The sequence below is a fragment of the Dermochelys coriacea genome, chromosome 8, assembly GCF_009764565.3.
Source record: "Dermochelys coriacea isolate rDerCor1 chromosome 8, rDerCor1.pri.v4, whole genome shotgun sequence".
NCBI classification, from domain to species: Eukaryota; Metazoa; Chordata; order Testudines; family Dermochelyidae; genus Dermochelys; species Dermochelys coriacea.
In genome coordinates this window covers 18,985,915-19,010,563 of record NC_050075.1, presented here as the reverse complement: position 1 = coordinate 19,010,563, position 24,649 = coordinate 18,985,915, and the positions used below count along the sequence as shown (strand labels likewise).

Below are 24,649 nucleotides of genomic sequence, written 5' to 3'. Positions count from 1 at the left end.
AAACTCTACTGAAAATGTATATGTATTTGGCATTTTAGTCTCCTGTCTCCAACACAACAGTGAAAATGGAAACTGCAGATCAAAAAGGCATCTTTCCAAAGATGACATATCTAATCACAGCGTAGAAAACTCAGTTAACACCAAGGATGCAGAGGGACTGGCTAGAGTGGTAATAAGGGGCTATAATTAAGAGAAATGGGATTAAAAAATGCAGGGTATGGATATTAAAAAGTTTTTAATTGTGAGCTCTACTAGGCTGTATTATAGTCTTCCAAGGACACCGGTGAATGTCACAATGGATAGTGCTTTATGTTGTTAGGAAACAACTGGCTGTCTTAATATTTATTTAACTGAGGAATGCTGATGGTCCCTATTACTATTGTATCTGGGCGCCCCACAACCATCAGTGGATTTATCCTCACAACATGCCCCTGGTAGGTAGGCAAAGGCCATTACCCCCAGGTTAGAGATGGGAAACTGAGGCACAGCGAGATTAAATGACTCGCCTAAAGTCATTTGTGATGGAGCAGGAAACTGAACTCAGGTCTCTCAATTTCCAGGTTAATACCCTACCCACTGGACCATCTTCCCTTTCTAACATCTATGAGTCTATGAAACCATGGCAGTGGTCCTACTTGTCTTCACGTTTTTCAATGAATCCAGTGGGGATTTTTCATATTGGCTATAATACAAATTAGCGATTGAATTCTGTCTTTCAAGTTCTGTGGTTCAAGAACTTCTGGTAGCACATTCTAAAATAACCCCAGAAAAACACTTCCTCAAATGTAATGAATAAGCTGACAACTTGAAACACCATTTTAGTGTTAGTACTTGCAACCAGAGTGTGAATGATATTAAGTGGAGGCGCAAAATTTATACTGTCAGAGTGTGAATGATATGCAGGCTGAGTATAAACATCACTCACAATTCATTTTCCCCATTCCAAGTACTGTGCTTAAACACAAAATGCAAGTAATGTGGATCTGTTACCAATGATCAAATGCATTGAACCTTAATATGAAATTCACTTGAGATATTTGAACGGGACAAAATTTAACATCCCAGTTGGCCTCACATATAATAAATACTGCTGCTAAACCAGATGCAAAGGGACACACGGAAATGTAATTAAATTGTGACACTGCATTATTAATTCAAGCCTGTGGGATTTACAGCATGTTGTGGTTCAGGATAAAACTTCCAGCAAAGATAAAAATATACAGAAATACAAAGGATGTCTGCATGAAGATCCCTGTGTCGCTATTTGGCCTGGTTAAATTCTAGCTCAGGTATTAACTATTCCTCTTTCCTAAATTCCCCCATTTAATTTTAATTAAATGGATATTTTTCAATCTTCCTTCTAAAAATACTGCTGTGCTGTACTATTAATGAAGAATTGTTCCCATGTCTGTAGCCAAGCCCATGTCTCTTTCAGTGGTGGGGATAACCGTACTCAAAGTCTTTAGGAAGAAAAATGGTCATAAAGGCTAGGGATTCTTTCACTATTCAGATGTAGGGCTAGTCTGAAAAAATATTTCTCACAAAATTTCAAAATGTTGACGTTCCCATTCAGCAGGGTTCAAAATGGACTAGTTACCCTTTTTCATGATATCTTCTGCTAAGACTGTTATTCAAATTGTTTCTGAAATTCTGATCAATCCAGTGTGGATACCTTAATCCTGATGAGGTTCAACAAGGACAAGTGCAGAGTCCTGCACTTAGGATGGAAGAATCCCATGCACCACTACAGACTAGGGACCGAATGGCTAGGCAGCAGTTCTGCAGAAAAGGACCTAGGGGTTACAGTGGACGAGAAGCTGGATGTGAGTCAATGGTGTGCCCTTGTTGCCAAGAAGGCCAATGGCATTTTGGGATGTATAAGTAGGGACATTGCCAGCAGATCGAGGGATGTGATCGTTCCCCTCTATTCGACATTGGTGAGGCCTCATCTGGAGTACTGTGTCCAGTTTTGGGCCCCACACTATAAGAAGGATGTGGAAAAATTGAAAAAGTCCAGTGGAGGGCAACAAAAATGATTTTTTTTTAGGGGACTGGAACATATGACTTATGAGGAGAGGCTGAGGGAACTGGGATTGTTTAGTCTGAGGAAGAGAAGAATGAGGGGGGATTTGATAGCTGCTTTCAACTACCTGAAAGGGGGTTCCAAAGAGGATGGATCTAGACTGTTTTCAGTGGTAGCAGATGACAGAACAAGGAGTAATGGTCTCAAGATGCAGTGGGGGAGGTTTAGGTTGGATATTAGGAAAAACTTTTTCACTAGGAGGGTGGTGAAACACTGGAATGCGTTACCTAGGGGGGTGGTGGAATCTCCTTCCTTAGAAGTTTTTAAAGTCAGGCCTGACAAAGCTCTGGCTGGGATGATTCAGTTGGGGATTGGTCCTGCTTTGAGTAGGGGGTTGGACTAGATGATCTCCTGTGGTCCCTTCCAACCCTGATATTCTATGATTCTATGATCAAATGTTTTGTTTCCTGAAAACTTGCTTTCAGTAAGAAATCATGGGTTCAGATTAACAGTTTTTATAACAATTTTGAAAACAACGTTGATAAAAATATCAGTGAAAATATCGAGAAAAACGGTTTCAGAAAATGATATGGGAAATGTGAGAATATCAGCATATTTTGTGAAAAGTTTGCATTTTGGAAAAAATGGGTTTTTTTCAACAAAATAGAAAGTTTTGTGTGAAAAATTTTTACCATCTCTCTCTCTCTCTCTCTCTCTAATTCCCAACTATGATTTCAGAGGGACAAAGAAGGCTACTGGGCCAGTCTGAAGGACGCTGATCCTGCATATATCCTGAGAACAGGGGAAACACCAATGCAAGCTTCCCTGTTACTGGCCCTCAATGTACCCTGACCTGGACGTGACACTGTCAGTAAGGCTTCCAGCTAGTGATTATATCAGTGTGGATACCTTTAGTCATTTTAAAGAGGGCACCAAGAGCCATGAGAAGGTCACTAACACTGGACCTGACCTGGACAGGATTTGCACTGGACACCTAAGGAGCAATCCAAGGGCCAGTGAGCACAATGTACTCTTAGATGGGAATATACCCATTCCCCTGAGTTATCCCGTTTCCCCACCTGCCCTCACCTTTTTGAGTAGCGACATCATTTCTTTAGACCAAGCAGCAGGATACATTACAGTAGCTGTCCTGAACACGTGAGCAATTTCGTTTGTCGATGTGTTGGAGCGAATGTGATAGGGCCTCTGTGAAAAACACAAGGAAACCATTTCATTTAAAAAAAAAAAGTCTTTTGGAAATCTTCCTAGGGCAAGAAGTCTCCAAACAGAGTCTCTTTGTGTCATTCTCCAAGCCCCCCCATTGCTGTTCTAGATTGAACCATTGAAAGTCAGTCACTGCAGAGGCTAACTCAATTGAAGTAAATAGATTACTACAGGACTGAATAATGACAAATAATAATAATGAAACATTTAAACGGCAAGATGAATAGGAGGGAAAAGCAAAGGGCAGAGCTGTCACCCAGCTGGTATTTTGTTGGCAAAGCCAGTATTTGTACTTAAAAAGGCCATTAAAGTGAAATTAATTTGTGGTACTGCAAAGGCCAGTATTTTCTCAACATTCTCTGTTAAATGTAAATGGTATTTTCTGTTCGTTTGTCAAGTTTGAGATGATATTGACAAAGTAGAAGCTAGTGGTTTTTCTCTCTGCTTCTTCTTTCCTTTGGAAAGATAACATCAGCAAAGGGAAAAAAGAACAATATGAAAAATAACACCTCATAGCAGAGATAGCTGAACAGAGTTTCATAGGTACGGCTCAGGATGCAGAAGGGCTGTTCATTTATGTACGGAGAATGTCCTAGAGGGAGGAATAAATGAACCTTTCACTTTCATTTTAGATGCCAGCCTGAATTCTGGCCAGAGACCTTTAGGATACAGTTGCAAGATGGAGAGGATGTTGCCCCTCTTAACATCCTTGACAGATCACTGCATTTGGAGTGTGCCAAGTCTAAATTTTCTCTGCAACCAAGCAAGCAAAAAACAAACAATCACAGTAATGATGCATGTAGATGACCAATTGTACATCTGACTGATACATGCAACTGCATGCATCTCAACATTTAACTTGAAATTAATATGGAAAGTTTGTGTATACCAGGGAAGGAAATAATGAACAATAAGTGTTCATTTTAAAAAAAATATGTGAGCAGATACAAATTAATATATGGAAACAGATGCATTATACTGAATATTTGCAAACAATGCAGGGGAACTCAAGTCTTCCTTTAAAAGTTTATCACATTATACTGTGGTCACCAATATCTAATATCATCAATTTGCTGTACTATGATGTTTGAAATACTGCAGTATTTTCTACACCTAGATCTGGAAATAACACAAAGTCAAAAGCCTTGGAATAGTAAGTGCAACAGTGTTGCAATCCATTTTATTTTCTAATTATAAAGTAAGTATTTATTATTTACATTTTCAAAAGTGATTAGAGATTTTGGTTTTGATTGCTCGGCTGCAGGAAGGGTGCACTTCACATCTGAGAACAATATCCTTTTAACCTGTCCAAGTTGGGGCCTGAAACTTCAGCAACCCAAAATTCACTTTAAAATTTAGATCAGTTTATATATAGATATAAATTAAAATACATTCTGCCCACACAGCTCCTTAAAAGATAAAAAGTTCTATATACTGGAAATGTAAATAGTATTTGAAGAATATTTTTTTAATCTCACAAATTGTTATGTAATCTTTTTGCTTGGAAAATACAGTTTATTTCATGCAAAGCAAGTTTCCATTTTGCTCACCTGTTTTTACAAAATTGTTTAAAAGGACTTATCCAAGATGCATCAAATTTTGCAATTAAGTTACAGCCAAAGACTGAGGCATGACAGGACATGAATAGTGTTGTATTAATAATTCACACACAATGGTTCATGTTTTCTCAGACTGCAGAGCCTTAATGCAATAGTAAAATGATTTTAATTTTTTTTCTTGCATGTTCTGAGCTCAGATTAAATTCTATTACAGTCCCTGCTTTTGGAATTCTTAGCCATCAATTAGATGGCTCAGTTTTTACTGCCTAATTTATGTTAACTGACAGGGCTTTGGACACTCCAAGAACCTGTCACCCTGAGTTATTCTGCACTGCAGTGTTTTTTTTTTTGAATTCTTATGAGACCATCATAAGAATCTTGATTGAGATTTGATTTCTGCTGCCTGTTTTATAATAGATTTTAAAACCCAAATTCCTACTCGTCTTTTTTTCATCCCTGTTAAAGAGCACTTATTATTTCAATACAGTATTGAAAACAGTAAAAAAAAAAAAACAAAAAAAAACCCACCACCCCAAACAAATAATGAATGCAGCTGTATGTACAATACCCGGCCTCTAAGTAGCTCATAGGCAGTAATTCCTAAAGACCACCAGTCAACAGCAAAGGAATAGCCAGTAGATTTTGTTGAGTTAAACATCTCAGGCGCTGAAAAATACAGAAAAATGTTGTTTGCTTTATTTCAGAGTCTCAAATAGTAATCATTATTTTATATAATGTTTCAGTCTAAGGTGTGAAAAGCGTTCCACACTGTTCTAGTTACCATATATTTAATTTGTTCCCCTTTGCCCAGTCTTTCACTTGATTATTTTTGGGTTTTTAACAAGCGATGACAGTAACAGGCTAGTTGGGATTCCCATCACCTAAATACTGTTCTTTTCCCACCTCTGCCATTGCTATGCTTATTAACCTTGGGGAACTCACTTAACCTCTCGGCCTCAGTTTCATAATCTACAGTAATATTTAGCTACTTCAAAAATCAAGGTGGGAAGCGAAGTTAAATGCTGATGTTTATACAATGCTTTGGGGTCATTACATGATGAGCTCTATATAATGTGCTACTATTTGTAGTTGCAGCGGGATGATTACTTGAGACCAGTTCCCATCCATTAGGAAATTACTGCACTTTGGTGTGGAACCAGCATCTGACTCATTTAATAGTTTGACCCAACTTTTCATACATGTTTGCACTGAGAATTGAACACAGATTGATATTTGGACTTTGCAGTCTTATGATATGGACAGTATAATCAGTGTGAAGTATTCTCTGTCACTGACTTGTTCTGTGATCCTAGACAAGACTTTTAACTCCTCTCTGTCTCAGTTTCCCCCATATGGGAAATATGACTATTACTATTTTCTTACCCTAAAGGGGTATTGTGAGATTTAATCCATTAATGGATGCAAGAGTTCTGAGAGCCTTGGATGGAGAAATTGAAGTATTATTTAAACACTCAATGTATAATAGATAAATAATTTAATTAATTTGGTATTACAAAGTGTTTGTATGTCTCCTAAGAATTATACCACTCATTGGGTTAAACTAGTTTTCTAATATTGCATAACTGACTAGGGGTTGGGAATTCAATCTATTTTAGGTTCTTATATAGCCTCTATCACCATAATATTTGATCACGTCACAATCCAATATATTTGTCCTCCCAACGTGCCAAGCCCCTGTGAGGCAGGGCAGTGCTGTTATCCCCATTTCCCATACGGGGAACTGAGGCATAAAGAGGCTCTGTGTCTTCCCCAAGCAAGTCTAACAAATTTATTAGAGCATAAGCTTTCGTGAGCTACAGCTCACTTCATCAGATGCATTTGGTGGACTGCATCCGATGAAGTGAGCTGTAGCTCACGAAAGCTTATGCTCTAATAAATTTGTTAGTCTCTAAGGTGCCACAAGTACTCCTTTTCTTTTTTGCGAATACAGATTAACACGGCTGCTACTCTGAAACCAAGCAAGTCTGTGTCAGAGCAGGGAACTGAACCCTGCTCTATCAAGTCCAAGGCTAATATCCTGCAGGAAATGTCCTCACTCTCAAGTAAAAGCTGTCTCAACCTTTTTTATTTGAGAGGTCAGCTAATTTCCTCCTTCATATCCTCTTTCCTTTATCTGAATTCAAAAACACTTTGTGTCTAGCAGAACTTAAGAGGGTAAATTGTGAACACTGCATTTGGAACATACAAACATGGATCTTATACTAGCTATACTTCTGGAAAGCAGGGAGTGACTTCTAGCTGGGTGTGGGCCCAACAGCCATTGCTTTTATAGTTGAAAGCTGCCAGCCTGACAGGAAGTATGGCAGGGTCAGAAGATGACCTGACCTTCTTAGCTCCATCTGAAAGATTAAGGAAAAGCAGAGATATTTTTAGGGGTGGAGGGTGAGGATCATTGTCAAAGGAATAAAACAAAACAGAGGGGGAAATCTGGCGGGGGGGGGGATTTGTTTGTATGTTTCTTTTTATACTACAGGGTTGAGTCAGATGATCTGAAGGGTGAAAGGTCAGCTCTGTTATGTTAATAAAAGGAGCCTTCCATGGAGGGAAGGAATAATTATGATGGGATGGCAGCAGTAAGGGGAAAACTTTAAATAATGCTTTAACTTTCCTGTACAGACCATCCCTGCTGTGTGAGGTGAGGGTCCTTGTGCTATCTGCAGTGAAATGCTTTTATGACTGTTACGGTTGGTCAGATTTATAGCCTATTTTACAGATGGACACGTCTTAACTTTAATTAAGGAGCCTCTCATTTTAAACAGCCCTAGTCCTAGCACTTTTCTAGTATAACCCCTCTGACTTCACCCATACAAAGAGGATTCCCAACAGTCCCTTATTACAAAGGATGTCCCTTATTTTTCATCTCTGTAAAACAAGATTGGGCGTTGCTGAGCGCTGCAAAAAGCAGCAAGCAATACCTCTGGTGAATGTAGGTGAGTACTGCTTAGTATTATTTATTGATGATGATAATATTGGGAGGAGGAGTGGGGCAGGAGTGCTAAGAAAACAGTTCTTTATTTTTGAAATACCATGTTGGTCAAAAGTGAGGTCAAAATCAGGCTCCTCTTGTATCTGAATAACCAGGTATTTTGCTGGGTTGGCAACGAAAGGGGCATAAGTAAGAATTTTCTGCATTAGTGGCAGGGGAAAAAAATCAATAGATGAAACTTCTCTAGCAGCAAGAATAGTAAGCAAGCTCTGTCTGAAAAACAAACTGGATATTTTTGCTTCATACACACAAACTTGGGTGGGTAGACGGAGGAGATTTGGAGGGAGGTTATAGATGCAGCTTTTTTAGTGACAGCTGGAATATCATTCCACATAGAGCATTACTCATTTTTCTCCATGTGCTACTGGTGTGATGTGGTACATTCCAAAGACCATAAAAGTTTGTTCTGAATAGCATTAAGAGGAAGAAAGAAACAGCATCTGTGGCAGTGATAGTTTAGCAATATCCAGACATGAAACTGAATCCAATCAGTGGGGGGAATACCCACCTCCAGCCCTGCATGCTGCATTTTAAATACTCAGTGACTTAAATGAACAAACTGATTCTAGTGTGTGTGCCTCCAAAGTAGTAAAACCATATGTTGTTGATACCATTATTGTAGCAATGTCATATGTATCCAGGAAACCAGGACTAGAACTCTGCTCCTTCAATTTCAAAAACCGTGGGCACTTCTGCTTGATGTAAAGTAGCTCCTATAGTTGGTGGTAGTAGTAGCAGCAAGTCTGTTATCTACTTCAGGGGTTCTCAACCTTTTTCTTTCTGAGACCCTCCCCAGCAAGCTATAAAACCTCCATGGCCCACCTGATCTCAACAACTGACTTTCTGCATATAAAAGCCAGGGTCGGCATTGGGGGGTAGCAAACAGGGCAATTGCTTAGGACCCTATGCCACAGGGAGACCCATGAAGCTAAGCTGCTCAGGCTTTGGCTTCAGCCCCAGGTGGTGGGGCTCAGGGCCTTGGGCTTCAGCCCCATGCAGTGGGGCTTCAGCCTTCTGTCCTGGGCCCCAATGAGTCTGATGCTGGCCCGGCTTGACGGACCCCCTGAAACCTGCTTGTAGCCCCCAGAGGGCCCTGGAACCCTGGTTGAGAACCACCTATTTACTTTGTGGCCCCACCACTCAACAGCAACATTCCTCACTCATACACACAGTAGCCCTGTTACTTTACTTAGCTGGGGACCAAATTGGTGCCTTTGCCCTATAGAGGGCACATAATGCAATATTTGTGTATGTTTGTTCTTTCTCCTAACCAAGGACTGAAGAAAAAAAATGGTGTCCCTACTCCCTTTGTCACCATGGCAACTGACCCTGCTACCAGCACAATGGGAACCCAAAGATTTGCACCACATTTTCCTAGCAAGAGCATAACACTTAACACATGGAAGTGCAGAAGGTCAGTGCACAAATGTGCCATGCACTAGGGAACTGACTCATCCTGCTGGCCCTTATTTCCTTCTGGCTTATTTTCAAGCTTTTTCCCTCGTGCACCTCAGTTTCTAGACTGCAGCTGGGCTAATTGTTTGGTACAGATGGGCACAAATCCATTCATATCAACAGGGTAAATAATTTTAAAAGGGATCTTCAAAACGAGATTGAAAACCGTTCTCATTACTTTCCTGCCTGTGTGGCTGTGATATTTGCATCTATCTAATGCTCCCTATATATAAAGTGTAGTGCATTTTTTATCTTAATGTCTATATACCACTGTACAGCCACACTGGCTTTCCTCTGTCCTTTTAATTTTATATTTGCAAAGGAATGTAACATTAAATGGAGAATATTGGGCTAGTGGTAAAGCACTGGTTTAGTACCTAGGACTCCTGGAGCCTGATTCATCCCTTCCTTCCATGGGTTGATATGCCAATGTAACTTACAATGTGAGACCCTGTATTCTTTCTCCTGGCATGCTGTTTGATCTATGCAGCTCATGCAAGTTGTACATGCCAAATTCTGCTTGCCATTACAGCTGGTCTAAATCCAGAGTAACACTATGGACTTCAGTGTAGTTAGTTCAGATTGAGACCCTAACCATGAGAGGTGCCTCAGAGCAGCTTCTGCAAAGTACTCAGTCCATTCTCAACTCACAGGTGACGTTCAGCCCTCTGCAGGATTGAGTCATTACACTGGTGTAACAGACAGCCTATTGCAGCTCTCAGTTTATCCATCTATGAAATGAGGATAATATAGAACCTACCTCATAGAGATGATATGAAGCTTAACTAAAATTTGTAAAATGTTTAAAGCCTCAAAAAAAGAAACATTTTATTTAACACTCATCTGACATGCGCACAAGAAATTTGAACAAGGCCTTGTAGCATGACAATAGTGTAACTGAAATTAGTGCCTCCATTAGACCTTTCCTGGCTCCTTATCTTTTTTGTTAGTTAATCACTGCATGGGTCCCAATTCTAAATCAGCATGAGAAAATATTTCACAGATAGGAGACAAAAAATTCCTAGCAAAAAAATCTTTTTTTTCCATCTGTGGCTTGTCTCACTTAAAACCACAGCATTCCTACCTGGCAGGAGTGGAAAGAGTTAAAACTTCCTGAAAGGATTTCACTTCTATCCTCATATAATCCCGCAGGTATTAAACAAAGAATGGCAATTTAAGTAGCCTAGATCTTTATGAATTCTTACCCATATATGGCTTTGTGCCAGCGATAGTGGTGACCTGCATCCCTTTAGTCAGTATCGTGGCAATGTTGAAATCTGTGATGTGCACATGTCCTGAAAGAAAGAAATTGGAGTTAATAAATAATTCATTTCTATTTTGTGTTCAACTCTGGTGCTGCCAGTAGATTTTTAAACCCAGACCTAATCTGCTTTATACTTCTTAAATGGTATGAAGGTTTGGAGCGGAAAGGGGGTTCCATAGGCAACATAACCTTCTTCATAACATCCCTTTCGGCATTCAGTGCAAAACCATTTTTGAAAAGGAAACAATACTTTTTCTGCTAGTTAATTATAAGGCTCAGCCTTCCAATTTATTATAAATGGCTCATGGAAGCAGCTAATTGCTGCTGTCTGAACAACAAAGTATATACTTTCTTTGGAGCAAGGGCTGCCTTTTTTTGTTCTGTTTGTACAGTGTTTAGCACAATGGGGCTTTGGGCCATGACTGGGGCTCCTATGTGCTACCACAATACAAGTAAACAAACAAATAATACTGGGAACCTGCTAAGAATCCAAGCAATAACAAAATGTACTACGCCACCAATTCATTGACTTTTTGGAAGAACAAGACATGGATGACAAAGTAGATGAGGTCCAGACTAATAATACCTTATCAGACGGGATTATTAACATGTCTATAGGAACAGCATAAGGGAAACAGAAATTCAGATTTTCTGATATCCTGTTAGAAGTTCTACAGTGATGTGCATCACACATCAGCACCCAACACACTTCTATAGATATGTAGAACTTTAATAGTGTAGTAACCAGTTGTATACAGGACATCAGAAATTATGAAAATTGCAACAAGTAGATAGAAACATACAGTCTAGAGGCTAGAATATAAAAGAGAAAACCGTTTCAGTGCTCAGAAAAATGCTGAAGGAAATATCCAGTGAACCACAAGAGCAAATTTACACCTACAAGGTCCAAATTACACTTAAGCCCTACAATTAATTTATATTTCATAGAATAAAATTCATTCATTAAGATCATGGCAGTAGTGTTATAGATGACTGAATCATCACTTATCAAGAAACAAGTCTTTGACAATCAACTAGTGTTTAAATAGTCTAATCATCCCATTCAACTAACCAGGATCCTTCTTGGAGATACGGAAGGTGCCTGTATAGAAGGGGATCCAACTCATTGGGAATGTAACTCATCAGGAACATAACTCTTCCAAGTGAGACCAACGCCCCCAAAACTTTGATAAACAGGAGGAGCAAAGGCTCTCTTATTCATTACTGGGGTAAACTGCAAGTACATGACTCCAATCAGCTTAATGTCTGGAACATTAGATTACCATAATGCGCTGTGCATGAAGCTCCTCATTAAGACCACTCAAAAACTAAAGCTAGAGCAGGATGCGGCAGCCTACTTCTTAAGTAATTCACATGGGAAGCACCTTCGATTGTGAAATTATTAATGCTCTTACAAATCTAATCTAAATAAATATAGTCTCTTAATGGTTAACAGGTTATTCCTTGATGCATACAGGTAACTCCCACAAATGGGAGAACAAATGGCAATAAGGGCACACATTTCCCTTTACTGTCTCCCCTCTTCATTTTGTCTTGGATTATTATAAATAAAAGACCTGGTTCAAAGTAAATTCATTTCTTGGTATGTTTCATATACAGGGGTAACTGGGCGGAATTTAGTGGCCTGTGATGTGCAGGACGTCAGACTAGAGAATTTGGTAGTCCCTTCTGGCCTTGATTCTGTTCACCTTGTTAATGTCACAACCATACTGTAACACATAGGCTCAGAATAATGTTACCCACTCAAAGACACCCAAGATGATGTTTTGAGAAAGAATGTAATCCAGACCTTGTTACAGAAATGCTGATTTCAACTATCTTAGTGACCTTCAACTGGCATGACCAGAATTGTAGCTCATTTCTAAGGTCTTCAGCACATTCCAAGTGAACATTCATTTAAAGTTCCACTGTTTTCAGGTGTTTGAGCATTGATCTTCTAGCCTAGCTAAAATCTTGCCCATTTATAACCTCATGCTTTTAACGTCTTGCAATCTTGCTCCAGCAGGACATAGCGAGATCTGCACCAAATGTTTCTATATTGATGAAACCTTAGCAGCAAAACTGGGATGTTTGGCATGGGAAGTTTGTTAAATGTGGTGAAATCCACTCTTGGGGTAAGGGGGTGAGTAACCACACTGGAAAATATTTCCCAAGTTTTTATCCTCTTTGATAATTTTCCAGTTTCATTACAATCTCTCTGGAAATAGCCACAGTCATCCCCTTCAAAATACAAAAGTAAATAAAGAGGAAGGGCAGTAAATTTCTGAAGGGATGGGAAGGTAGGTGACTGGTTGTAATTTGTCTTATTCCTGAGTGTTCAGTAGGGCTATATACAGGCAAGTGGCAAACATGAGTCCCTTCCCAAGGTAAAGAAAATTATAGGTGCGTGAACTCAAGAGCTGGTGAGCAGACCACAGCGATCTGTAGGTTAAAGGGAGAGAATCACCAACTTCTATCTTAGGTAAGTAAACCAGACCGCTCCTCTCAAATGGGAGAAATTTTTCCATGAGGGGTTGATGGGCCGCTCAGTGAGGGCAGCTGTACATGGCCCAAAGAGGTAGGTACACATAGCTATTCGGTAAGAAACAATTCATATGTTAAAATTATTATGATGATTATATTTGAGCCATCATATTAAAACTGGTGTCTGGGTAATTGTTGTTACTGAAAAAATTCATTCTGATCCAACCTTAATCTTTTATCTCAACATTCTAAACCTGAAAACATTGGCTTTAAAGATACAGACTTCCCAGCAGAAGGCATGCAAAATTTGTTGTAGAAAATTTCAGCCTGACACAAGGGTTTTGCCACTTGCTAAGAATGTGTTCGCCTGGCTTTTCCCCTCCTTTTGTTTCATCTACTCTCTTTGATACATGCATTTTCATTGTACATTACTACTTCCTGGCTAAATTCAGAACCACAATTATGGAGCAGGCAAATCAATATGGCACCTTTCTGCAGTGCTGCTTCAATCCAAAGGAGGACACTTTTAAGGTAATATCACTCCCAAAATGGCAACAAAAACTTGTATAAAGAAAAGCAGTACTTGTGGCACCTTAGAGACTAACAAATTTATTTGAGCATAAGCTTTCGTGAGCTACAGCTCAAACATGTATGCGAACCTAAATGCCAACATGGCATAAGGAAAGCAGGTGCATTAAGGGTGAAATCACTGCAACCACGTAGAACCTGAGTATTTGGGCTCTATGTGCCAGGAGCACAAGCAGTTAGGGAGATGAAATCCACAGCGTCTGCTGAGACTTGGATTAGCAGGCACAGTCCCTCTGCACCCGTTGAAGGTGGTGTTAAGGCCACTGGATCAGCATAAATATGGCTTTGTAACTTCTCCCCTGTGCCCTCCTCCCCCAGCCTTCCCCCAATGTGGCCTTTCATGGCACTCTATGTGGAGCCTGAGCCAAGACCCTTCCTGTAGCATACAAGGGACAGTCAGGCAGCCGCTCAGTTGGCAGACCTCCCATGCAGAGTGGTGCAAACACCCATCGCAAGGCCCTCTGCACTGCAGTGAATTTTACCTTTTGAACCCCTGTGGGCTGCGTGGGCACAACCCTGCAAGGTGCTGAGGACTGCCAGTGAAGTACTGGGTGCCCTCAACTCCCACTGAGTTCAAGCATCTCCTGAAAGGTGTTGAGCCTCTCAGTCCCCAAAGACTTCAATGGGAATGCAGCGTGCTGAGCTTGACAGGAACAGCGTCTTTATCAGGAATGGCAAGCTCCATAGGGAGGAACTGTGCACGTTGTGATGTTTCACAGACTCCTCAGCCTTTTTTCTGAAACACGAGAATGTTGTTGAAGTGCTTCTCCTTCCTTTGCCACAGAGATCAAGCCCACACCTGTAAGAACCTCCACCTCTGCTCACTGAGTTATTATGGGCTCATGAAATCAAATCTCATTGCTTATGCATAGCTAGGAATTCACTGCCAGCTTTATGTCCGGTGTTAAAGCCATACAAGTAAAATAAGATCAGCTTTTCTGAAGAGCAAGAACAAAGACTCTACTTATGAGTTTCTGGCCTGAATGATGCAAGAGGGTTTTATGTGCCTCTCCACAATCCTGGCTAAACATTTCTTGTGAAGCAAGAATAGGGCTACTTGATACAGGTACTCTGTGGCTTATTGGCTAAATTAAAAACCAAAATTAGGGCCTACAAGACTTTCCCAAGATCATGTAGTTATCAGGATATAAAGCTCTATACAAATATCTCACGAAACACACAGATAGAGAGGAAATAAAATAGAATAAAGTCCAGACCACTAATCAATATAACTTTGAAATTTAAAAGGGTCAAGCTCACAAAGCTGAAAACAATTATGAGCCAAAGCAGCTGGGAGGAAGAATTTAGTCAAAAAATGTGAGTGATAATTGGCAACTGTTTAAGAACACTTTAATATATGCCCAAAAAGCTACAATCGAGGAAGAAGGCCATATTAGATTAAAAATTTTTTTTTTTGTTTAGAGCAGAAATGAAAGCAGCTATAAAAAAAAGTAATATATAACAAATGGAAGAAAGGGAAAGTTGCTAGTAATTAATATAAATCAGAAGGTAGAAACAATAGGAAATTGATAAGGGAAGCAAAGAGACATAAGGAGAAATCTATGGCCAGCAGAGTTAAGGACAATAAGAAGTTTTTAAAAAATATATTGGGAACAAAAAGAATCCCGAAAATGGTATTGGTCCTTTACTAGATGGAGAAAAGAATTTATCAATAGTAATGCAGGGAGAGAAGAACAGAGCCTCTCTCCCTCCCTGCCTCGCAAATCTGGGCGGAGCACTTGACCCGCCATGTCCTCCCCCCATGCGTCGCCTCCGCACTGTGATGATCCTATAGGATTGAATGAGCTCAGTATCAATTGGAGTCAGCGGACCAGGCACAGATGCACTGGCCCTGCACCCCACAAGTTCCCCACAGTCCCTAAACCCAGTCCTGGAAGGAACAAGTCCTTAGTCCATGCCATTTCAGATCCTGTGCAGTGTGGCCCACACTACACTCCATACCCTCACCAGGGCACAGTCAATATAGATCCCCGTTAGTGTTTAGGACTGAACCAGGAGGCCATCTTCCTCCATACCCACCCTCCATCACAATCTCCATTTGGGAACCTGTCTCCTTTCCCTTATTACAGCACTGCCTACTAGCAGAACCTCCCCTAATGGGTGCTGTCTCCAAGACCCTGAATCATCCACCCTTTCATCATAGTGGGAGAGTTTTCCCCCCAGCAGTTGTGAGGGCATTCCTCTTTGGTAGGCTCTGAGGTTCTTCCCCCAAGACCCCTCTAATCTCATTTTCTAACAGACACCGCCCTGTTCCTTAGTCGGATTACACCCAGGGGTAGTCTGCCCCATCTCCCCAGGCAGACACCTTCTTCATGGGTTTCTCCTCTCATCCAGCTTCCATAGTCCTCAAAGCTCCATGGTTCTCTACACTGCACAGAAAAATCATGATGGGGAGACCACGTCTGCGTGTTTTGGGACTCTTGCCAAACTCTGTCCTGTTGTCACTTTATCACTTTGATCACTAGCAGTAGCTCAGTTGAGGTATCCATTTCCCTTACAGATGCCGTCTTCAGTTGCTCTGATGTTGCCACCCCTTGTTGCAGGATCCAGTAAATCACCAGAAGTCCTGCTTGCCTCCCTCAGACTCAGCTGCTCCACCCCTGCTCCACCCCTGCCCATGCTGGGGTTCAGTCCCTGTCCTGCTATTCCTCCTTGGAGAGCTAATCTCTAAGTTACTTGCTCCTTCTCCAGGGTGTCTCTGGGTCTCTTCATCTTCCTACTCCATTCCCAGGAGCCAGGCTCTCACTGTAGCTCTCTGGTCTAGAGGCAGTTTCCAGCTCTCCTTCTGGAGCTTTCCTGACAGAAGCTCCCCCTCTTTCCCATCCCCAGGGACCCTGATAGTTCTCTGGGGGCTCTTACTGTCAACTCTACACCCTCATTCAGTGCTTGTCCCCACAGTGCTTGTCCCCTCATTCAGTGCTATTCCACCTCCTGTGTGTTCCTCCAGCCTGCCACAGAGCTTTTCTAGAGAGAGCTTCCCCCTCTGCTGGGCAACTTTCTCTTTATAGCATTCTAGCTGTCTCCCTCCAACTCAGTTGCTCTAGTTCTAATTAGCTGGGGGGGGGAGGTCCCAGCTGTTTGCTCCCAGGTATTCCCCACAGAATTGTCATGGGCCCGTTAGGCCATGATCCTTCCTGAAGGCCCACTGGCACTGTGATATTGCCATAAATGTTGCTTTCAGTGTTCGCAGCAATATGAGTGCAAGGGATGTTTGGTGCTACTGTCACTCTGAGTGTATCTTGCAGGCATATGATATTTGCTTTCAGGCCAGACAGCATGTCAGCCTTCTCTGCAGAGAATCCCTCCACACTGGAGGTGAGGATTTTAAGTACCATCTTTGGCTGAGACCCTAGGAAGGGCCATTTATATCAACATCTGTCTATCATCTACTGAAGTCTTAGTGTCCAGGGTCTGTTGCAATGGGAGATTAACAGGCTCATGAGTCAGAAACAGCAGCTAGTAAGGTGAGACATTTTAAAATCAGCAAATTCGGATAACTTCTATCCACGAGTTTTGAAAGAGCTGACTGCGGAACTGGCTGGACCATTAATGTTGATTTTCAATAAGTCTTGGAACACTGGGGAAATTCTAGAAAACAGGAAAGAAGGTAATGTTGTGCTAATATTTAAAAAGAGTAAACTGGATGACCCAGGTATTATAGACCTGTCAGTCTGATATCGAACCTGGGCAAGATAATGGAGTGGTTGACATGGGATTAGATTAATAAAGAATTAATGGAGGGTTAGGTAATTAATGCTTATCAACATGGATTTATGAAAAATAGAGCCAGCCAAACTAACTTGAATTTTTTTTATGAGATTACAAGTTTGGTTGATAAAGCTAATAGTGTTCATGTATTTAGACTTCTGTATGGTGTTTTACGGGGCACCACACGATATTTTGATTAAAAAACTAGACTATATAAAATTAACATGGCACAAATTAAATGGATTAAAGCTCACTACTGATAGATCAAGGTATAATTATAAATGGGGAATCCTCATTGAGTGGGTGGGTTTCTAGTGCTCTCACTGCCCTCGGTTCTTGTCCCTCTGCCATTTAACACTTTTATAATGACTGAAAGAAAACATAAAATCATCACTGATAAAGTGTGCAGATGGCACAAACATTGTGGGAGTGGTAAATAATAAAGAGGACAGGTCACTAATACAGAGCGCTCTAGACTGCTTTGGTAAGCTGGGTGCAAGCAAACAATATGTATTTTAATACAACTAAATGTAAATGTATGCATATAGGAACAAAAAATGTAGGCCATACTTACAGGATGGGCTACTCTCCCCTGGGATTCAGTGACTCTGAAAAAGACTTGAGGGTTGTGGTGGATAATCAGCTGAACAGAAACTATCAGAGTAAAACTGTTAACAAAAGTGTTAATGCAATCCTTGGATGCATAAACAGGGGAATCTTGGGTAGCAGTAAAGAGGTTAATTTACCTCCATATTTGGCATTGGTGTCACCACTACTGGAATACTGTGGCCAGTTCTGGTGTCCACAAGTCAAGATGGATGTTTAAAAAATTATTCAGAAAAGAGCCAGAATTATTAAAAAATTAGAAAACCAGCCTTATAGTGATAGACTGAGCTCCTTGAGTCTATTTATATTGACATAGAAAAGGCCAGGGCAGCTTGATTACAGTCTAGAAGTGCCTACATGTGGAACAAATATTTGATAATAGGTTCTTCTGTCTAGCAGAGAAAGGCATAATATGATCCAATTGCTGGAAATTGAAACTAGGGTTCAGACTGGAAATAAGGTCTAATTTTTTTTAAAAAGTTAGAGTAATTAACCACTGCAATTAATTAATCGTGGTGGGTTCTCCATCACTGACCATTTTAAAATCAAGTCTGGACATTATTCTAAAAAATCTGCTCTAGGAATTATTTTGGGGAAGTTCTGTGACCTGTGTTTTATACAGGAGGTCAGACTAGATGATCACAACAGTCCCTTCTGGACTTAGAATCTATGAAAACAGAAAATAATCAATCAGAGCTTCAACAGAGGGAGGTGAAGATGAATATCCAGTATGAAGTCCTAAATGGGTAACACTAAGCAAATGTAACTGTACAGTGCTTAGACTGTAAGCCTCTTGGGATGGGACTGTCTCTTTGTGACGTATGTGAACAGCACCTGGCACTATGAACCCTCAACGAGGATACCTCTAGGCACTACTGTAATACAAATAATAGATTAGGCACGAAAAGTAGGGAAGTCTATACTCAAACAGTGTCTGAGTATAAAGGCCATGGGGCCGAGTTCATTGGTTAATATATCCCCCTTGATCGGGAGAGGACAATGCTGAATAACTCCAAAAAAGTCACTTTCTGGAGTTTCAGCAGTTTCACATTCCTCAGACAGCCTGCCTGGCCTAAAACTGGGAAACGTGGTTCACTGCACTGATTGTTGTAAATGCTTGTCTGCTAAGAGCACTATTAAGGCTACTCCCCGCTCAGTGCCTGAGTGCTCTGTAGGTAGGGTTAGTGCTGACAGAAACACTGGCTTCCTTCTGGATGCTGTGAAGCTTCAGTCTGGCTTGATTTTGATGGAAGAAAGTAAAGCTTGAGGAGCCATTGTCCCTCTGGCCTGCCATCTGCTGGAAGAACATGACTGAGATGTCAGAGCGCATTTTTCAGCCACCGACTAATTAGCAGACAGAACATGTGTTGCCTTTACCAATTCAACAGCCTTCCAAAATCAGCCAGACCACCTTTCCCACTCCAAAAAGAAAACCGCAGCACTGAATTCTTGGAGAACACTTGAAGGAGGAGCTGTGTAGAGATGAGACAAATGCTTGGTTGTGTCAGCTTTCATTCTCTCCGCCACTCATCTCCTCTTTGCAGGAAATCACATATATATGAATTATAGATGCTATTATTATTAATTATTATTCAGACGTTGATATTCTGAGCCAAAATCCATGCTCCTCTGGATGTATCATTTATTTGAAGGGATTAATTTAAACACATCATCAAGTTTCCTAAACTTTTAACCACTCAAGAGCTCAGATCGATTGGAATACTAAGCTGGAAGCAGGGTTCTAAAAGCCAAAAATGTTGCAGCGTCACCTGACATAATAAACTATGTCATTCAATCCTCAATATTTGCAGCTGGAGATGTAGCTACAGTCTAATATTTGGTAGTACAGCAGCCTGTTCATTCCATCTATGGCTGTTGCTGGAATTTAAGAGTTAAGAAACCCCATGAGTGTGAACAGGATGTTCTAAGTCTAAAAACTAAAAGTTCAAATTAGTCTTCATGGCTTGCTAGCACAGTTCACCTTGGACAGTTACAGGTAAATCCCAGACTGGTGTTACCAGGGAAGGATCTTGGCTACATGCTAGGGTCTACTGATTTTATATATGAGATAGGATGAACTAGTATAATTCAGTATCAAACTATGTGAGAAGCAGAAACTCCTGGCTGCAACAGAGGAAATAGAAGTGAGCGGAAGCCATTACGAGACACTTCTGTCTCTGTTTTGTTAGTGTAGTAAAACTAAGCAAATCCTTTTAAACCATCATGATTCCTGCAAATTTATATTATTTGGATTCTTTCTTTCTCCAATGAACCTGCTGTTTTTTTGATCCAAGAGCTATGTGCATATTATCAAAAAGAACTATCACCTTAGGCTTGGAATCATTATTTAATAATCACCAGGTGTTAAAAGAGGCTTCTTTCCTCGGGCTCAATCCAACTCTTACTGAAGTCCATTGACCTGAGTGGGAGATGAATTGGCCCTTCTAGGGACTACACAGGTCCCTGTGCAAAAAGCCTATGCCATTTAAGCCCCAACATAGGTCCTTGGCTGGAACTTCAGTGCTACATAGAGCTTCACCTAGCCCTCTGCACTGGGCTGAATTTCATCTCCAATGCATAACATCCCCTTACAGACAGTGAACCAAATTACAGTAGTTGCAAATATATTATGTATGTATATTCAGTTTATTCTTGTCAAGTCAAGACAAAATTATGATTACAGAATAGTCAGGGATTCTTGGCCCAGTTAAAGGTCAAAATCAATAAAAATGTCTGTGCCCTTTGCAACCCAAACACTAATCTCTTTCAATGTGGAAGAAGAGCTTAGTAGTTAAAATATATTTCACAGATGTTCAGTTTGGCCAAAGGCCTGCATTGCACTGAATGGATGCCCAAAGCTAGACAGATGGCAAGCAGAATCTAAATTAATACACTTCAGGCCAGATTTTTAAAGGTATTTAGGTGCCTAAAGAAGAAGCTAGGTGACTAGTGGGACTTTCAGAAGCACCTATTTGCATCTTTAAGCACGTAAATGCCTTTCAAAATCTGATCCTTATGCCTAAAGGAAAAACCAAAACAACAAAAAACTGAAAACATCTGTGAACAGAAGACAGAGCTTTCTCCGACTGTACCCATGTAGTGCGCGCACAAACCTGGCAAACACGTGAGATGGAACTGGAGTGTGCAGCTCAGTCCCAAAGGGGAAGAGCCACTGGAAAACAAGCAAACATGATCTACCAGTCTAAATATAGAAGCAGATGCTGCAAGAACAATTGCTCAGGGGAAAACAAATGTGAACTGTAGGTGGTAAGCTTTTTGCATGCATGAATAGAATTACACACTTCTACTGCCATGGTGAAGCAAACACAGCGAGAGAAACCACAGAGCAGAAAGTCACAGTCAGGGAGGTCATTGGAGTTAAGGGCACAACTCCAGAAAAGAACACGCTGAAACAAATCCATCATCAATCTGAACCAATTAAATTTCTAGAGTGAACTAGAGATGGGGCCAAAAAAACAGCCCCAAATGCACAGACATTAAGGAAGTTTGCAGTTATCTTGATACCAAGCGGAACACAATCCCAGATCCAAGCACCACTTTGTACTGGGAAATATTTAAACCAGTTTTGGATCTGAATTTACTGCTCAGGCCTCCCTGAAATTTGACCCTGTAAAACCCAGTCCTGCGAGGTGATGAGTACTTTTAATTGCCACCAATTTCATCGGGAGAGGTGGGAACTCAGAAGCTTACCCACAGAAAGAAGGAAAAACCCCAATGAGCCGGGCTGCATATGAACAACAAGAGGAACATGAGAACAAAGGCACCACTTAGAGTCGAACGCCATCTGACTGACACCTACTGGGTCAGACTGTCAAAATACTCCATCACTCTTGCAATTGGGGATAACAGCATCAGCTCCTCGGAAGTGAACTTCACCCCCTACCTACAATCATACAAGAAAATGGACAGAAAAAGGTGTTCTAGTGGGCTGACTGTTAGTGAAGACAAAAGGAAACTGATAAAATCACCTAAAGATGTCCCTCAGCAGTCCCAAAGCCAAAGATAAAATGTTGATTGTTCATATATTTTAAGAACAGAAGGAACAATTACATGTAGTCTGACCTCCTGTATAACACAGGCCATAGAACTTCAGCCAGTTACTCTTGTATTGAGCTAAAACATGTCTTCTGGAAAGACATCCAAGTCTTGATTTGAAGACATCAAGAGACAAAGAATCCACCCTTCCCTTGCTAGTTTGTTACACTGGTTAATCACCCTCAATGTTAAAGACGGCACACATTTTTCTAATCTGAGTTTGTCTGGTTTTAACTTCCAGACATTAGTTCTTGTTTTGCCTTCCTCCACTAGATTAAAGAGCCCTTAAGTGCACAAAGCTATTGAATCAAATTTCTGTGCACATATCAATGAATTAATTTTAATATTTTATGTAGAGATAATTGAAATTTGTCATTTGAAAAATTTGTCAGTGAAAAATGGCTTTTTTGTCAAAGCAGCAATTTCCATAGGAAATGTTCAATTTTGGCCAACTTAGGGGTGAGGGGGTTAAGGAAAACGAACTTTTGATGGAAAATTTCAACAGAATTTGAAATTCGAGGGAATAAAAATGACATTTCCTGACCAGTTCTAATTTGATGTGCCACAAGAATTCAACTAAAGGCGGCACATATCTGCTCTTCACAGCTCAAGCCGTAGTCTCAATATAGGCCAGAGTAGCACTTTTGACCATTCGCAACAGTCACCAAGGGACAGTCAATTAGATAAGAACTGCCAGAATGGAGCAGTCAACTTGCCTTCCCACTTCCAATACTGCCCCTTCTGGACCTGGCTTCCCCTCTCTAGGACAAGGAGGAGAGGGCGATGTAGGAGCCAGCTCCAATGCTAGCTGACAGCTCCCCACCACCAGAAGCATTCTTAGATATTGCCAATAGGTGACCACTTGTGCCATCTGAGGAATCCAAATGGGCTGGATTGGAATGCGGGGCAGAGAGAGAGAGAGAGAGAGAGAGAGAGAGAGAACATGGCCCATTTATTTATGTACACCTGTGTCTGAGGAGGCAGAAGGAAATCCCTGAGTAAGACAGGGAGAGATGTGTATTTGTAAAGGAAGGCAGAGAAAGCTTTCCTGACAGTTCTTAAATAAATAATTATCCAGCACTCTGAAATTAGAGGTCATATGCAAAACAAGTACAGTCTGGGGACAGGTAGTAATGCCAGGCAAAGCTAGTTACAAGCTAAAACAATGGCAGTTCTCTAGGAATTTCAGCATCTGCACCAAAACCCATCAAACCTGCAAAGTGATAATGACTCATATATTCTAGGCTCTCTGCAACAGTTTTTTACTATGCAAGTAGCTTACTGCAAGCGCGAATAAAGATTTCTCACAAATGAGCCGGTTACAAGGATTTTCTGCAGATATTTGACGTTTTAAAAGCAGATAAATATCAGACAAATTTTCAATGGGAGTTTTGCCAGAGTAAAAAAAGTGTAGAAAGTAATACAGGAGTTCATCTGAAGTTTTGCCCAAGAGAGGCTTAAGTAAAGATTCCAGGATTAAAATCTGTATCTACATTATAAACAAAAAACTACATTAAAAGAACATTAAGGTTGCAAATTTAAGCATTCAAAAGTTAGGAAATGACAGAATTAAGGTTGCCTGTGCAACCCATCATCCCCTCTTTGTGTGTCTGCATTATGATACAGTCTATTATTACATGATCTGGCATGGAAAATTTCATTCCAAATGGTTGAAGTTTGATAAAGTTATAAGCAGCTGAAAACAGGATCTTCTAAGAAGTGTCAGTCAATCAATTCTAGGCAGCACTAATTGTGTCACCTATAATAATGACTTCTAGAAATGTCACTGAATTACAATAACTGGAAGTATTTAAGAATAGACTAGGTAAATTATGGGACATTAATGTAGAAGAAAACCATATAGTTCAACATCATAGAATTGTATAGCACCAGAAGATTACATGATGATGCTTTACAGAAAACAGGTGAAGACAAACAAAATACAAAAGACAGATTGTAAGCAGTTTGGGACAGGAACTAACACAGACAACACAACACATCGCATAATACAAGGCTCCAAATCCAGGCTGGAAGGTACCCATTTCAAGTCATCCGCTCTGTGCTGCTCTGTGCATGCATATGTTCCAGTTACTGCAAAACAACTGGCACTTACCATGATCATCCAGTAAGATGTTGTCAGGCTTCATGTCCCTAGAAGTGACAGAGAAGGGAAAAAGGGATGTCAGCATAGAATGGTGACACATAATGTGACTGCACAAGCCTAGGGAAAGTTTTGTGCAAGATATATCATTATCATTTAAACAGCACCCAAGTTTGCTGGCATTTTACAGGCAGGAGTAAGAGGCCTGGTATATCAGAGACCTTCTGGGGTGGGATTATCCTATATTTCTTCCTCTGTGAGCCTGTGATCCTTAATTTAGACATAATTAGATTAATGATGATTTCAAAAGGGCTGACTTTCAAAAATTAAGGAAATTAGTTAGGGAAGTGGATTGGACTGAAGAATTTATGGATCTAAAGGTAGAGGAGGCCTGGGATTACTTTAAATCAAAGCTGCAGAAGCTATTGGAAGCCTGTATCCCAAGAAAGAGGAAAAAATTCATAGGAAGGAGTTGTAGACCAAGCTGGATGAGCAAGCATCTTAGAGAGGTGATTAAGAAGAAGCAGAAAGCATACAGGGAGTGGAAGATGGG

The 24,649-nt window shown here is 40.6% G+C and overlaps 1 protein-coding gene across 9 annotated transcripts in view; it reads right to left on the bottom strand.

Annotated features, from left to right (window-relative positions):
- STK32A (serine/threonine kinase 32A) overlaps positions 1–24,649 on the bottom strand; it is a 101,590-nt gene that overhangs the window by 9,727 nt on the left and 67,214 nt on the right. For all 9 annotated transcript variants that reach the window (XM_043490659.1, XM_043490658.1, XM_043490662.1 and 6 more), the window contains 4 exons: positions 24,109–24,146; positions 10,474–10,563; positions 5,375–5,472; positions 3,113–3,229 (listed from right to left, as the gene is read on the bottom strand). In XM_043490659.1, coding sequence (XP_043346594.1) covers positions 3,113–3,229; positions 5,375–5,472; positions 10,474–10,563; positions 24,109–24,146 — 343 coding nt within the window. The remainder of the gene's footprint in view (positions 1–3,112; positions 3,230–5,374; positions 5,473–10,473; positions 10,564–24,108; positions 24,147–24,649) is intronic.